This window comes from Seriola aureovittata, chromosome 19 (genome assembly GCF_021018895.1).
Source record: "Seriola aureovittata isolate HTS-2021-v1 ecotype China chromosome 19, ASM2101889v1, whole genome shotgun sequence".
Taxonomy (NCBI): Eukaryota; Metazoa; Chordata; class Actinopteri; order Carangiformes; family Carangidae; genus Seriola; species Seriola aureovittata.
This window is the reverse complement of record NC_079382.1, coordinates 1,519,937-1,536,846: the sequence shown is the minus strand read 5'-3', so window position 1 is coordinate 1,536,846 and position 16,910 is coordinate 1,519,937. Positions and strand designations below refer to the sequence as shown.

The 16,910-nt window shown below is 39.4% G+C and overlaps 2 protein-coding genes across 5 annotated transcripts in view; both read right to left on the bottom strand.

The window, feature by feature from the left end:
* pex7 (peroxisomal biogenesis factor 7) overlaps window positions 1–1,625 on the bottom strand; it is a 44,184-nt gene extending 42,559 nt beyond the window's left edge. The window contains exons 1-2 of one of the 3 annotated variants that reach the window (XM_056363567.1): window positions 1,392–1,625; window positions 101–272 (exon numbers count right to left, since the gene is read on the bottom strand). In XM_056363567.1, the coding sequence (XP_056219542.1) occupies window positions 101–221 (121 nt within the window). In that variant the 5' untranslated portion in view covers window positions 222–272; window positions 1,392–1,625. The remainder of the gene's footprint in view (window positions 1–100; window positions 273–1,391) is intronic. The other 2 variants (XM_056363565.1, XM_056363566.1) reach the window with 2 other exon arrangements.
* A 939-nt stretch (window positions 1,626–2,564) lies between these two features.
* On the bottom strand, window positions 2,565–9,347 carry LOC130187205 (uncharacterized). 2 transcript variants are annotated; one of them, XM_056404612.1, is made up of 4 exons: window positions 9,270–9,347; window positions 7,982–8,136; window positions 5,928–6,203; window positions 2,565–3,496 (listed from the first exon to the last, which is right to left on the bottom strand). In XM_056404612.1, exons 2-4 carry the CDS (start codon window positions 8,109–8,111, stop codon window positions 2,781–2,783), a joined length of 1,122 nt encoding a protein of 373 aa, XP_056260587.1. In that variant the 5' UTR covers window positions 8,112–8,136; window positions 9,270–9,347; the 3' UTR covers window positions 2,565–2,780. The 2 variants fall into 2 exon arrangements, with proteins under 2 accessions (XP_056260587.1, XP_056260588.1); XM_056404613.1 differs by having other exon boundaries at window positions 9,292–9,339.
* Window positions 9,348–16,910: the final 7,563 nt, after the last annotated feature.

Below are 16,910 nucleotides of genomic sequence, written 5' to 3'. Positions count from 1 at the left end.
GGACCTGTAGGAATTTACTCAGGTTTGTCCTTTAACCCTGTATGTGTGTTTGTCTACAGTGTATGTGTGTGTGTGAACTAGTACGAGCAAGTGTACTGACCAGCTAGTCCATAGTGCTGGGAGGCAGCGCAGGCCACTCTGTTAGGGATGAACGGAGACACTTCCACAGCGTAGCCATGGCGGGCCGGACTGCGAAACACCTTCATCATCATCATCATCATCAGCAGCAGCAGCAGCGGTAGCAGCTACCTGTAGCCCCACCGGGCCCCCTGCTGGAAACACCAGGGACACCAAGGTGTTAGAATGGAAGGTGTTGTGGAGGGTGAGGCCAAAGAAAATCACATAGTTAAATGAACATATTTGTACCATTTAAAAGCTCTGACCAAGGACCCATCAAGAACTTAAAAAATTTAATTACTGGGAATTTTATAGAGTCAAAGTTTCACTTTGGCTCTTTGTAATAAAAACTAAACTCAGTATCGACTTGCATGATGATTAATGTGCCGAAAATATGGAAAAGAACTGATTTTGAGGTTGACAATGGAGGAAAGTGTGAGTTTTATTTTTTCACTTCTTCTGTGGTTAAAATGAAGTGACGAAGAGGCAAAAACCAAAATATGACGAAGCTGAAGTTTCCCTTTCTTTTATAAATAGAATAAATGTTTTACACATTTGAGACAGTCGTCAGCTTTTCTGCGTTAATATGATCCAGATTTGATTAATATATATAGTGGTCTTTGGACCTGGATCTGGTCTGCTTGGGTCTAGTGGGGAAAAAATGACTAATATTACCCTTTTTCCTATCTTTCCAAATAGAATAAATGTTTCTTAAATCTGCAATTGTGTTTAAAACACAGTCACCGTTAATTTAATGCAGATTTAACGAGTTTAGATTTAGTGGTTTTTGGTCTGAACATGGTCTGATGTGGTCTTGTTGGGGAAAATAGGAGAAAAATCGCTCCTTTTTTTGTTTTTTCAACAAAATAATAAAGTTTCATGTGTGAAACCATGTTGTAAACAGTCAGTCAGTCAATCAGATCCAGATTTGACAAGTCTAGATAAAGTGGTCTAAGGTCTGGACCTGGTCTGATGTGGTTTAGTTGGGAAAAAAAAAACTGTTAATTCACTCCTTTTGGTTTTCCCGAATAAAGTTTAATACATGTGCACTGTATTTTAAACAGTCTCTACACTCTCCAGGAAATCTAGTCCAGATTTGACAAGTCTAGATATAGTGGTTCCTGGTCTGGACCTGGTCTGATGTGGTCTAGTTGCGGGGAAAGCGGTGAAATCTTTACAAACAGAATAAATGCTTGGTCTGTTCTTTATGATATTTATATCTCCTTTTATAAACCAAAGTATTGCAGAGGTGAAATTATAACTTAGAAACGGACCGAATGGATACTGCAGTCGGTGACATGACTAAGTGAACCGGCCAACCGTCGCTGCCTGGCCGCGGTACTCACAGATAAAACACAAGCAGTTTCTGAGTCTAACGTCGCGTCGCCATGTTGAAACATCTGTAAACCGTTAATAAATCCACCCGAGGAGGATGTTTCACCGGCCCAGCAGCTGCTCCTCTCCGCCTCGCGCTGTTTACCGAGCCCGCTGTCCGTCACCGCTTCCGTGTTTTCATCACGTGACCCGCTTGCCCGGATTAAACCCGTGTGTTTTGTAATTCTGCAGAGACGGCGCGAGAGGGCGGTGTTTCTAATACATGAGCTGAAGCAGCGGAATTAGCACCAGAGTAGTTAAGTCTTTTGTTTGGATTTCAACATTTGTTAGAAAGTTACACCACTTTTTCTGTTTTATTTTGTTAGTTTAGTTTTTTTTTTTAATGTAATTTACAAGACGCAAACAAACAACCACAATAAATGACACTGACATTAACAGCAGACTTATCCATTCCAGACAATTTCCTGATATTTCATCTGTTTAAATATTTATACATTATACATTGTCTTATTGTTCATTTCCTGTTTATTTTCCTGCAGATAACTTTTTAAATAATAATAATTCTATATGTTCTGTACAAACCACTGACTAAACTGTAGATTTAGTTTTCCTTATGTAGGAAGTATGGCAGATCAGGGTCAATGAATAACTCTGATTGGCTATGACTTTGCTGAGCAGACATAATCACTCCAGAGTTGCTCTTAAAAGTTACTTTTACTTATATGTAATTTAAATGTTTGTTGGAATGAGTTGGTGTAAAGGACATAGAGATGGGCTGCAACTATTGATCATTTTCACCATCAATTCAATTGCTGATCATAGTCTTGATTAATCAATCAATTCTGAGTTCAAGATGATATCATCACATCTTACTTCCTGTGATTCCAGAAGCTGGAATGGTGAAATGTTTTGGCTTTTCTTGGTTGAAAAATTACAAATGATTACAAATGATTATCAGAATAGTTGGCAATTAATTTCCTCTCAATCAGCTAATCAATTAATCAATTAATTTCCGCAGCTCCAATGTAGGCATTTGATATCTCTCCTACATGATTTCACATATTAATCATGTAATCGTGTAGTTTTCACATGTAAAAAAAAAAACCCTGAAGCCATGTTTACTTCACTTTAATAATTCATATATATATATATATATAAACAGAAATAACTGTTACAAGATTTTATCAAAAACAGCACAAAAACACAGGAAAGGAGAACGTCATCTAACGTATTATAAAAGGAGATTAAATGAATTTAATCTGTTGGTGAATTGAAATGTTATTGAAGTCCTCGAGAACATGATCCACGCTGCAGAAAAAAGTTTGAGATCACTGGAAATTTGCGGCACCGAACTCTGCCTCGTGAAGAAGCTGCTGTATTTTGGTTCTGATCCACGACTGCTTCTCTGCGGAAAGTCTTCTCATGGCGGGAGCCAAGCTCAACAGGAAGAGGGTAACATCGTCTCTCTGATCCAGATCCAGGTTTCTCTGAGCATCCCTCGTCTCCATCCTCCTCAGGTACTCCTCAAGCAGGCTGTCGCTGCTCTTCCTCTTGGCTTGAGGGAGTCTGGGAGACTCGCTGAACTCCTCCACGTCATCGTCGTCCGTTTGGTCTAAAAACTCCCTCATTACAACTTCCTGCTCCTCTGTTTTCAGCTGATTCAGCCTCGATGTGGCGCTGGGCGGCGGCGGGCTGCAGTGGGCCTGTCGTTGCTGGAGCAACAGCAGGTCAGGCTGCAGGAGCGCAGGGGGTGTCGGCTGATCCGAGGACTGTGAGGAAGAGTGTGAAGAGGCTAAGGACGTAGCCAAAGTTGTAACTGAATGCATCATCATCTCAAACAGTTCCTTCATGTGAACATGCTGGCCTTGTGTTTGCACGCTGTCGTCTGTGGCGACTGTGTCTGAGGTCTCCTCAGTCTTTGCTTCTTTAAATCTGGTGGTGTCTCCGTTGGCAGGTGACGGCCGCTTCCTCTGGATGAACTCTGAGTAGGACGACGACGACGACGATGTTGTTGTTGTTGTTGTTGCGTCTGCTACAGCGATGCCTGAAAAGACAGAGAAAACAATCACATTTCGTTTTCATCAAACAGCTGTGATGCAGCACAACCACAGACCCAGAGAACTGATTATCGTTACAGTGTAATGTAATCTAATGTGTCTTCGGCTGCTGTTATTTTCTTATGTTTTAACATTTGAGAACTTATTCTAAGGTCGTTCGTCTATTCCAAGATTTTACTTTCCCTTAAGGTGTTTTTATTTCTCTTAAAATTACCCTGTATTGGTTTTTTACACATCTAATTACTTTATCTGTTTTTCTTCCTATTGATTTTATGTCTCATCTATTTTATTTTGTTGCCTTTGTCAAACACTTTATAACATGGATTTTGAAAAGTGCTCTATAAATAAAGATCATTATTATTATCGTCATTATTTATGAAAAAAAGAGATCTGGGCCCATATTTATCAAGTGTCTCAAACCAGGAAATAAAAAACTTCTCAGAGTGATACTTTTAGAACTGGGAGTAAAGACATTTCAACTTTCTCAGCTCCGGAAACAACATCTTTATCTCTGCTGATCTAGAGGACAACAGTCAGAAACTGCCAGAGCCTCCGGTCTGAGACACTCAGGCTCAATGGAAGGAGGGATGTACTTTTTTTCCCCTGTTTTTTTATTAATTTTTTTATTTCAGTGACTAAGGGTCTGAAAACAATGTTTCAACAAATTTCAACATATTACATAATTGTATCTTTGATTTGATCCTGTTTTAGTAGTTCAATTATCGTCACATACGGTTGTTAGCACAGGTAATACTCCATTTCCACCCCCCTCATACAGATACATACAGTATATACACCACATGCACACGGATGACAACCAAGACATGCGAGTACTATTTCATCAATGTTTTCCATTTTCGAAGTGCAGGTGCTTCCTTATTGTTTTTGCAATATGAGTTTCTTAAAGACTAATGAAAAAAAAGGCTGCCAATCCAGTGTTTTATTTTGAAGGAGACAGATCATTAGCGATAATGACACTTTATAATTACAAGTTCTAGAAATCTGCCTTTCAATGTTGCCATGTCTTTGCCAAAAGGCATGTATGAATGAGTGCCACATTTTAAACATCGATCTGAGGAGGGATCGTCATTAACGACACTGAGGTTAAGAGACATGTTGGAGGTAATTATTAATTAATTACACCTGGCTCTCCCAGTAAAACTCATGGCTAATAGAGATGACGATTTTTTAACCATGATATCCTCCATGTAACAATGTTGCTATTTCTTCCACTGTTTGATATTTCAAGCCACGGCTGACAGAAACAATACCATCATCATAATTTATTCTCTGTGTGAGTTTTGTAAAACAGTGGCGTCCCCCTCCTTCCTGTTTGACACGTAAGAAGCTCATAAACATCTCTGAGTGTTTTTAGCCCCAGGTTCACATTCAGTCTGATTCCTAAGAGCCAATCCCCCTGTGTGAAATGAGCGTCGAACACAATGGCGTTTTTTTGTTTGTTGTTGTTGTTGCAGATGCAGCGGTGAAGTCCTGTCTCTTTACTTTGCACAGAAACAGGCACAATAGCTATTGTGCCTCCGGTCGAGCTGCACAAAAACGACAGCTCACCACAGCGAAACACAGTGAAAAGCCAAGTGAAGCTTGCGCAAAAATCAACAATGACTGAAAACTCAGCTGCCTCTTTATTAATGCAGTCTTAACCCTTCATCACCAAGGATGTAATGTTGAGTTTTTAATGTTCAGAGGGACTGAATAAACATTGCATTGTAGGAAACAATGCAATGTTTCTCCTCTAATAAACTTAATAAATTCTTAATAACATAATAAACGTAATAATCGTTTGACAAACTACTGAGAAAGTGAAGCTCTCACTCTTACTCTGAAGTGATTCATCAATAAGTTTATTTTGTGAGAAAATAAACTAGTGATTATTCTGATAAATAATGAACTGTTGATGTTATTTACTCAGCTTTTAAAGCTGCATTTAACTTTTTCTGGGGAAAAAACTCAAACTGAAAACACAGAATCAATCATATTACTGCCTCTATATAAAGTTCTTATAGAAAACAGAAGTCTATACAAATGTCAGAACGTAGAGAAAAATGTGATGATATTCACATGTGAGAAGCTGAAACCATTAAAGGTTTTGCTTAATTACTATTGCTGAATGAAATTACTTTGCCAGTTAGTTTCCTGTTGATGGACTCATGTGAATATGTATAGTTATAAATTAGTCATAAATTATAAATTGTTGGAAATCCTTGACCTTTATGAATGTGACTGAAACTAAATAAACGTAACCGTTCGTTTTTGTTTTAATTTTGAGTAGCTGTGTTGTAATGTTTTCGTTAAAATAATCAGGATTATTATTCATAATTCTTCATCTTTATACAACCTGCTTTGGCAACGCTTGATTTAGAACTTATTTAAATGTATTAAACATCCTCCTCTACAAACCATAATTCTCGTCGTCATCGCTCCGCACCTCCGTGGTCGTGCTGCAGCCCACCAGTTCGGAGGCATGGAAGTGAGAGGGCTGCGGGTCCAGAGCCCAGCCGTTGGTGCCTGCAGCTCTGGCATCGATGAACGGGTTCAAAAAGGACAAAATGGATGAGTATCTCCACGGCCGGTAGTTAAAGAGGCCGATGCCACTCTCGCGCCTCTCTTTCTCCCGCTGCCTTTCCCTCCTGTGTTGGTCTCTCAGCGTCTTCCACTTCCTTCTGCATTCAGACTCTGAAGAACATGAAGAACACAATCTACATGACTACACAGTCTACAACACATTTTGTCAGACAATATTTTTTATAACAGATCCAATGAAAACCAGCAATAAATGTTTCCTACTAACATATCTCAACAATAATTAATTCCTTTTCATGGTCACACTGGCTAAAGTATGAAAGACATCAATGAAAACCGGATAAGACGATATGGCCTATGGTTATTATGACATTTTATATCATACAGGCAGCAGTATATAACAGTTACTGCAGGTGACAACTACTATTTTAGACTTTTTAATGCCTGTGTCTTTGTTTGAGGTAAAGGCACAAATTCAACTACTTCATTTCTCACATACCCAAGATATTTTTATTCAAATAATTATCTCTTGTGTAACTTTACTGGAGTGCGATAAATATTTTCCAACAATTTCAAAAATTGTCTTCTTTAATTTTGTTGCTTGTAAATAAAAACAATAGATTGTGTCGCATTTACATGAACATGTATTTTTATCTAGGCCAAAGAAAAGATGCAACATTTTACAGATTTTTTTTTCTCTTATTGAGATGCCAGCTATCACTCTATCCTCTAATTCTCTTTACTCCTACAAACAAATGAAGTGTGAAAAGCCTTTGTGTTCACACAGTTTTCACTCGTTCCATGTTTAAATTGTATTTTTAATATTTATCTTGGATTTTTATCCGGCTCCGTCTCTTTTAGAATAAAATTTTAAAGTTTTGTTACTGTTGTACAAGGTGCTGAATTTTTGCACCTCCATAGTTTGTCGACTCTCTCTACACACACACCCACCAGCTGTCTTATGTCACTGAACGCTACAGTATCAACAGGTAAGACCAAGAAATGTGTAGAGGCCTTTTCTTATTATGAACGAAAACTGTGGAACAGCCTGCTCAGAAATATCCAACATGCAACGTCTGTAAATTCCTTAAAGAAACATTTTAACTTCAACCCCTTTAATCTAGTTTTTAAGTGTTTATTACCTGACCTATTTGAAATATTTTTATTACATTCATTTGTTTATTTTACATAGTTCTGTTGCATTTTATTGTTTGTTTGCAAATGATTTGTTTAATTTTTTTTAGATCCGGAAATATTTGACTCATACTGTAGTTAAGTTTGCAAGGTTAAAGTATTTGCCTTTAGAAGTGTGAAAATTTAATTCAAATGACACATTATAGAATCTGAACATATAATCATTAATACGTTTAGAAAAAAAACATTTCATACATAGCACTATTAATGGTCAAAGCTTCCTGAAAACAGTCCCTGACAAACCTCCAGTGACCTGGTTATAATGTTCAGTTCTTTAATTAAAACGGTGTTACAGAGCTGTTATGATGCTGAAGTTGTGTTGCATTATACTGAAATCTGTTCTTTGATATTTAGCTTACACTCACTGATATAAATGGGGTAGACAAAATATTAGAAACCAACTATATCCCCCATCAACACGTCTTTAATACAGTGTCAACACAAAGTGAATATTGAAACCTTCATTTATTACATGACTGTTGAGATACGCCTCAATAGGAACCAATGAGCTCGGGGCTGGGAAGCCACAGACAGTCGGAACATATTTAGGCATGGACAGTTATTGTTTTGATCTTTTCAACAGGGATTTGATGGAAATAACAATAGATAAAGTGTTTAAATTCAGCCTGGCCACTCGGTCACATTAACACCGTGTCGTTAACGTGAGTTGTGTGAACGCACGGTTCGTCGAGCGGCTGCTGTTTGATGTTCAACGGCGGAAAACTTGAGCCACTCACCGGGAACCCCGACGATCTCCGCGACCTGCCTCCAAGCGTCGCTCCGCATGTTCAGGTCCCTGTAGGTCAGTGAATTTGTGTCGTAGAGACTCGGGAAGCCGGAGACCGCCATGATGAGTTTGTACTCCATGTTTGTTCAAAACTTCTGTACCTGCCTGAAGCAGCGGAGCGAGAGGAATAGGGGGGGGGGGGGAAAAAACAACAACGGTGTGATTCCGTTTCCGGTGCGAATGTAAACAAACCCTATTGGCTGCAGTTCCGCGCGTCACAACACATTTGCATAAAAGTGTGCGCAATGTTTTTCAGTTTTTTCCTCAATTCGTTTTTACCTATTTATAATTTTTTCATAGTACTATTTCATGTGATATTTGTAAGTAATATTTAATTAATCCCTCAACCTTTTATTCAAGCATTCTCATTTGTTTCAGTGTAACACAGACAGAACAAAGTTAGTAATGATAAAAATAAAATAAATAAATAAATAACATAGTGTTAAAAATGAGTGAGACAATAATTAAAAGAGAGTAAAAGAGATATTAAGTTCTCATTATTCTAACTTACTATCTTATAACACTGGCTGAGCAAGTAAGATTATTTACCTAAAAAATCAGATCAAATCTCATAATTTTGATGTAAATATTTGTCTCATTTGGTTAATCTGTACAAAAACAAAAATCTAAGACCAACAAAACAACAGCAAAACGTGGTATCAACTCTTTTCTCTAACTTTCCATAAGACAGCAAATAAGCTTATTAACCCAAATTGTCTGACTATTCCTTTAAAATTGAATTTTGATTTACAGTAGTACTTTTCTTTCAAGTTATATCTTTCTTCATCTACAGTGATACAGATTTTGCTGCTCAGTATGGACAGGATTAACGCTTCAAATGATGGATTTATTCTTTGAAGACAAAGCAGAAACAAAGAGGCAGATCGTTTCGTTCAGCCACTGAGTGCATTATTTACATATTCAGCTGACTGGGCGGTTGGGCAATTGTGCGCTTTTGTTTGTGTATTGTTTCTTCTGGGTGTGGACCAGTGCCAAGGGACATTTGCATGCAACTCCCCTATCCATACTCTCAGCTACAAAGACACAAGAAGCAGCAGGATGCGTTTTCAACAGAAATAACTGCACTACATCTATGAGGATGCAAAGTGGCAACAAGCAGCATACAACTTCAACTTAATGCAAATGTCCTACACTTTAGTTTGGTTACACCTTAGATTAAACAATAGGAATGTGTATGAAACACACAGCTGTTGGCAGCAGCTTTGGCAGTCACCTACCTGGAGCTGGATATGTAAATACCTTGCTCAGTGCAGTGTTAGCAGCAGCTTTCCATATGGTCAACACGAAGAACAGTGATTATTGTAGGTCTCACAAGCTCCCTCTAGGAGGCGACATTGCTCCAAAAAGTCCTGAGCTCTGCACTCAGCTCTGATTAAATAATAATATGTTTGAGGTTTCCATGCAGGGAAAGTATCTTCTGTCTTCACCTATCAGGTGTCAAGATGTTCAAACAGAAAGAAACAGAAAATCTGATCCATGCTGCTCGTGTAAGTCTTCAGCTAACATCATATTATATTCTTCCTCACAGGTGGTTTCTTTCAGAGCTGGATTATTGCTTCTAAGTCCAGCGCCCCAAAACTCTCCAGGTTTACTGTGTCTCAAATAGACTGTGTGAATTTAAATAAAATTTTGCAAGTTCACTTCTAGGAACCTTAAGGGGGATGAAGTCATGTCTTGAAAGCCCCCCATTTGTCAGAGTCTCATTTTAAGAAAGTCCTCATTTAGTAAATTTCGTCCATATCCTTAATTCTCAGTATCTCAGCTCAGAAAAAGGGTACAAATTGCAGAGAGAGAGGCAAGAGTGGGGGTTAAATGGGTGCCCAGCACCTCATTTAAGCCCCCGGCTCCCCTTAGCAGATCAGTCCCACGATGGTTTGGTTTGTGGTTTTCAAAATCACAGTCAACATCTAGTAAACTACCAGAAAAATATGTGGTACAGCATACTGCATTACAGACATTTTAACTGTTTTATTAGAGACTTTTACATTTTTGATTTTTTGACTAGATTTGTGAAAACTTCCAAATGATTCTTGAATTTTGAAAAGTTTAAAAGCTTCTCCTCCAGTTCAACATCTTTTCTAAAACAGACACAGACGACGCTCGTCAGAAGCTGTATTATAGTTTCAGTATTTGCATCTTAAACTCAGGCAGGTTCTCATGAGAATTTCACACTTTGTAGTGGCAGAAAAGTGCTGAAATGTACGTCTAAATTTATGCACAGACACACAGCAAGTTCGGGAAATCCCTTTAAGTTTCCCAGACTGTTTTCTAGCCTAAATAAAGCAGCAGGGGTCAAAGGTCAACCAATTTTAAAAATAGAGCCTGCAGAGGTCAGAGCAGCAGCAGGAAATCCTGAAAACACACAGACACACTGACTGAAGAGACACGTGGACAAAGGGGTGGTGACGTCATGTTAGAGGCTGAGAGTGTCAAACATGTCTTTAAGGCCTTCTGTCAGCGCAGCAGTTGTCATTCCCGCAGCAAACATCTGGCTGCAGAGGTGATTTCTATTATTGAAAAAATGCCTGATGTACATTTTTGTCAGTGTGACAAACTTGAACTGAAAAATTTCAACTTTTTTTCTGAGAAAGAATTCTGAAAAGAATCTGCTTTGTTATGTTTACTGCACAATACCAGTGTTTCCAGTTCAAGTTTGTCATACCAACTATACAAAAGAGAGCTGAGGTGGCAAAGGCACAGTATGCAAACACAGATTAAAGCATGACATCAGCAGAAAATGGTCTTTTTATTCCTCTGTTTCCTCTTTGTTCGTATCACATTTCTTTCTCTTTGTTTCTCAGACTCGCTTTCTTTTGCTTCTTTCCTCCATCTCTTGTTTCTTCTCTCCTCTTTCTTCCTCTGTTCTCTTGTTATGCAACAGTGTGGTGGAGGGTGGTCAGCAGACGGCTGCAGCTCTGTGTGTGTGTGTGTGTGTGTGTGTGTGTGTGTGTGTGTGTGTGTGTGTGTGTGTGAGTATGTGTGACAGTAAAGTGAGCGCCCCAGGGTGTTCTTGGGAATGGTGTGACCAGGACGTGGGAGCAGACTTACACACACACACACACACACACACACATACACATACAGTACGCACAGACACACTCTCAGTTGCAGACAAGGCTGAGAAATGGGTCAGAGTTAGCCAGAAGAGATATAATTACACACACCCTTCTCTGCTGTCTGGACACACACTCATACACACAGTTCTCATCATACACTGTTGCTCATAAAGTTGGAATAAAATATTTTTTACCTCTTTCCATGAAATGATTGTGACAATGTGATTTATTCGTGACAGGCAAAGTGTATATCTTCTCAAAACTTTAGAAGTCAATCTCTTCCAAAGTGATTACTGCTGTATTTAAATAGGAATAAACAGAGGACTGTCTGAAAACAAAATGATTCCAACTTACTCCTAATTATCTTCAAGGAATAGTTCAACTTTTTGGGAAAAACGCTTGTTCAATTTCTGGTGGCGCGTTAGATAAGACGATTGACCCCACTGTCATTTCTATACATGTAGCCATTTAGCCTAGCTTAGCATAAAGACTGGGGAAAACAGCAAGCCTGACTTCGGGGTGGGGCCAGAGGGGTGGCACAGGTCCCTGGTGGCCCCCCGTATTGTAATAAGAAGGTGATAGATAGTTGACTTCTTAATATTAAAATCTGTGTAAGCGACTTTCCAACAAGAGTCATTAACAAACAACAAGAGACATAAGATGACCTCAGAGAGACACAAAACAACCACAAAGAGACACAAAACAACCTCAAAGAGACACAAAACAACCACAAAGAGACACAAAACAACCACAAAGAGACACAAAACAACCACAAAGAGACACAAAACAACCACAAAGAGACACAAAACAACCAAAAAGAGATACAAGACAACCACAAAGAGACACAAAACAACCTCAAAGAGACACAAAACAACCTCAAAGAGACACAAGACAAACAAAATGAGACTAAAACAACCACCTAGAGACACTGAACCACTACAAGTGATGCAGCAGTGTTGTTTGTTGTTGTTTTGAGACATTTTCAGTCTGGATGTCGCTCTCCTGTCCAGACGGGGCCTTTTTCATGTCTTTTTCCAGGGGTCCCCTTTCAAGTCACAAATTCACACCATTGGGCTTTAAATTGTGTTAGATTTCACATGATAGCAATAAGCCTCCATGTCGCTCCAGCAGAGAGAACGGCAGGAAACTTTTATCCGGATACAGATCAGAGAGGCTGAGTGGACAAGACTCCATCTGATTTTCTACCAGTAAAACTGATCTCACATCGGCTGGACAGACAAAGGGTGGAGCGTCAGTGTGTGTGTGTGTGTGTGTGTGTGTGTGTGTGTGTGTGTGTGTGTGGGGGGGGGGGGTCCACTAGTGTGAGATCTTCTTATGAAATACAGGTATTAATTAAAGACATTAAAATGTACAACAAAGACAAGCCAGGATACACATACATAACATTTTTACACACACACACACACACACACACAAATACATTCATACACTCAGGAGCACATGATACACACATGATACACACACACTCATACACACAGTCTGGTGTAACTCTCTCATAAAGATTAACAGGAAGGAACGTGAGGAACGCAGAGAATGTGGTAGATGACAGTTTACAGTGGATATGTCAAACTGTGTGTGTGTGTGTGTGTGTATATACATGTGACTACATAACTGTATGTTGGTGACACTAATCAGGTTGCAGAAAAAGATAAGCAACAAACAAAGAGATTTATTATTTTGATATTTGATTTGTTTCATTTTATATTATATTACTATATTCTGGTTAATGCCTGTAGGTCTGGTTCCATAATAAAAATGAATATATGAATATTTTTTAAAAAATGCAATGTTAACCTCTGCTGTATTGGGTTATGTCCTGCTGCCTGCTGAAAATACACACCCCACAAAAACACCAACACTGCCATGGCAGATGCAGCAATAAGCGCTCGCAGTCTGAGAGCCTCTTTAAGCTGCAGTACATACTGTACTCCATCAGAACAGCCTTTCCGGTGGTTAAACAACCTCCCTCCACAAATTAACTGGCTCGCTGCATCCAAACATTTCTACCACTTTCTGAAACTGACAATCCAGCATTTACACCCACTTCATTATGTGACCGATCAGCTGTGCAGAGGTGAGACTCTCAGTCTGTGTGTTCCAGCTGAGCGGTGCCTCTCTGCATCGCTTGCTTAGCAGCTGATATAGTAAGACGACACCAATATCTCAAACATGGTGGTCAAAGGAGGTGATGGCATTTTTGTGGAATATTTTTTGTTTATTGGTTTTTATTCTGAAAGCTGAATATATTAATCCAGTAAATAAACCAGTCAAAAATTGTGTTTTTTGCACTAGACTGCATATGCTGTTAATATTCTTCCAGGACATTTAATCCAGTCAGTAAACTAGTCAGTAAACCAGTTTCCAGTCTTTCCAGCAGTGGGTCAGGGTGTATTTAAAGCTGTTCAGGACTCTGAGCCTGAGAATCTGACTTCAGAGACCAAACAATCACTGTTTTGCCGTGCGTCGCCTGAATCAACACCATTGACTACCACACACACACACACACACACATTCACACACTCTCTCTCTCTCTCTGTCTCTCTCTGACGCACACAAACACACTCCAGCCACCGTGCACCACTTCCTCGCTTTCTGCTTCTTCAACATCCTCACACTGCCCTCACGTACAGCTCTTTCCCCCTGCCACTGGCACTCTATGGGTCTCTCTCTCTCTCTCTCTCTCTCTCTCTCTCTCTTTGATTAATTACCACTAAATCACCAGCAGTCACGAAACGACGGGCAGCCTTTCTTTCTGCAAGTCCTTCACTCTCTTCCTCCTTTTCTCCGACTTCCCTCCTTCTTCTGTGGTGTTTCAGATGGTCCTCCTCCTCTCTCATTGTTCGGGAATAAACTGGAGGGTTGCTCATTCACTGGCGCTGAACTTGTTTTTCTCCACATTTTATTTATCCAGGGCACGAATGCCCCTCGCCTCAGTGTTCACACCTGGGAGCTTCCCAGCACAAACAGTCCTCCGCCAATGTTTTAGTCGGTTTAAACAAAGACGAAAATTGCCACAGACACAAACTAAAATAACAACAAAAATGTTTCATCTAATGTGTAAAGTAACAGAAAAACGTTTTTTAAAAAAATGTCTGAAGCCATGTCAGCGGCTGTGTTAGGCTGTAGTTTGGCACAGAGGGGCTTTAAGGGAGATGCTAACATAGCTTAGTTTAGCATGTTAGCATGCACATTAGTTAGCACATTTGTGCAGTAGCAATAAACACACACTATGTTAGGAATGTCATTGATTTTGCATGAATTTGGTCATAAATTAAAGTGTCAGAGCTTCGTTATAATTTTAATTTCAAGGTTATTACAGTTCATCCTGAGGGGAACATGAACATCTGAACCTAATTTCATCACAGTCCATCTTGATGAATTATTTCACTCAAAACTACAAATGTCAATCTCACAGTGGTACAAGAGGAAAATTAAGGGGATCACCAAAGTCATTAGGATTCATCCTTTTGGAAACATGAATGTCTGAAGAACATTTCATCTCAGTCCATCCAGTAGATGATGAGATATTTCAGTCTGACCCAGAGTGGAAAGCAGACTGAATCACTATCCCTACAGCAACTCCAATAGCATGGCTTAAGAAATATCTTTAGTGTTGTTTTTACTGAACACAGATTTAAAACATATTTTATTATTATATCTTTACAATATTCCTGCCCTAAGAAATACAATAAAAACAAAACTAATAAAAATGAGCGATGAGGAAAGAAAGTATTTGATATACGAAATTCTTATGAACAACTATCTTTAAATGCTACATGCAATGGAATTTCAGGAACAGGAATTTCCTGCTGCGGTGTAACTTTCAAAATAATGTTAAGAGCTTCACTGCAGTGCACTTTGTTGAGCAACATTCCCAGACTACTGGCACCCCAGGACCGTACCCTGACAAATAAGATATGTCTTCCAATAGCAAGCCTCATTCAAGTCAGAGTGTTTTACTGTGACATGTCTTTATAAGGATTTTATCAAGATTTCAAGACTTCAAAATAAAATCCCAGTAAATTCTGAGGACCAATTCCTTGAGGACAGTGGCTGTACTGGGCCGTTCCCAGTATGAACGTGTTGGAGCATGTGTGTGTTCAGTCAGCTCAACATTGATCCATGAAAACAGTGTGTGACTCAGTTCGGCTGATTTTCCCCCTCAGTCACCACAGAGGCACGAAAGGAAGGGTGTGTGTGTGTGTGTGTGTGTGTGTGTGTGGGGGGGGGGGATGCAGACTGTCGAGGATGTGTGTGAGCGTGTGTGTGTGTGTTGGGAAACATAGCAATGTTTCCTGATCTTGATACTGCTTAACAAGGGTGGAGGGCTTGAGCCATATCTGTCTCTCTGTGTGTGTGTGTGTGTGTGTGTGTGTGTGTGTGTGTGTGTGTGTGTGTGTAGGGGTCGCATATCGTTGTGCCGATCGCCTTCAAAAACAGAGGGAAGTGGTTCAGAGCGAAGGCCATTGTAGTTGTAATGTTTTTAGTTTGTGTGTGTGTGTGTGTGTGTGTGTGTGTGTGTGTGTGTGTGTGTGTGCGTGCGTGTGTGTGCATATTGAACGCATACACACAAACGCTCTATAGTGAAAATCGAAACCCCAATGGGACAAAATAGAATAGGAGGTTGAATGTGTTTGTGTTAACATTTCAGCATGTCACTGACTTGCATACCCCTTGTCTTGTGTGTGTGTGTGTGTGTGTGTGTGTGTGTGTGTGTGTTATAAGATAAGACATCAGTGTGTCTGATCCTTCCTTCTCACTCACGCCAACAGGGAACGCCATTGTTTTTTTTCCAGTCCTCTCACCCTGTCTGCTTCATTTAAAGTTTCAGATTTGCTGGGAGTGACTAAGTTGCTAAGTTACTCAATTAGTTAATTAATTGCTCAATAAGTTGAGGGTTCCCTGTGGAGCTTTGTTGTAAAGAAGGTTTCTGTTTACATCAGTGTTTCTAATGAAAACACTGTGAAGGTTGAATCGGGCTAAGCTTTGGCTAAAATGTGAGATGATCTGTCAAATATGTAATGCAAGGACCAATTCCAGGTAGATTACACTGAAAAATGGCCGACACTGTGTTTCTACTGTTCACCTGTCGCAACTCAAGGTAAAGTGATTTCTCATGATTACTTTCCACAGTTGTAAAATTCAGTCTCACAATATTAAAACCGCTGCACAGTGTGTCTGATAAACCTTTAAACACTTCAGTCTGGACTTCCTGGATTCTATTTCATATCTAATTAGTACCTTTAATTGTTTTTTGATGCAAGGTTTGCTCATGTTAACTAATTCTAATAATACATTTTATTTATAGGCACCTTTCAAAGCACTCAAGGACACCTTACAGCACACAGTAAGAAGAATCAAATATACAATAGGCATAAAATACAAAATAAGTTAGAATAAATATAATTGTATTAAATATATATGGGTAAATTCATATGTTCAGTAGCTCATTGGTAGCAGTAATAATAATAACAGTTAATAATAAATAAACAATAACAATTAAATGAGTCCACTTGCTTTGGCTGAGGTGTTCTACAGTCTGATGGCAGTGGGAACAAAGGATCTCCTGAACCTCTCTGTTCTGCAGCGCAGTGAGCTGAGACGTTTGCTGCTGTAGCTGCTTCTCTGTCCTGCAGGAATGCTGTGGAGAGGATGGTTGGTATTGTCCAAGATGGCCTCCATCTTACATTGCATGCGTCTCTCCACAACAGTCCTGAGTGAGTCCAGACTCCTGCCAAGCACAGACCCAGCCTTTTTGACCAGCTTGTCCAGTCTCTTTGT

Excerpts from the sequence above, each read along its gene's own strand:
- LOC130187205 (XM_056404612.1), bottom strand. The coding sequence starts at position 8,111 with ATGGAGTACAAACTCATCATGGCGGTCTCCGGCTTCCCGAGTCTCTAC. Across the intron at positions 6,204-7,981 it reads GGAGATCGTCGGGGTTCCCG|AGTCTGAATGCAGAAGGAAG; the intron begins GTGAGTGGCTCA and ends CATGTTCTTCAG. Across the intron at positions 3,497-5,927 it reads CGATGACGACGAGAATTATG|GCATCGCTGTAGCAGACGCA; the intron begins GTTTGTAGAGGA and ends CTGTCTTTTCAG.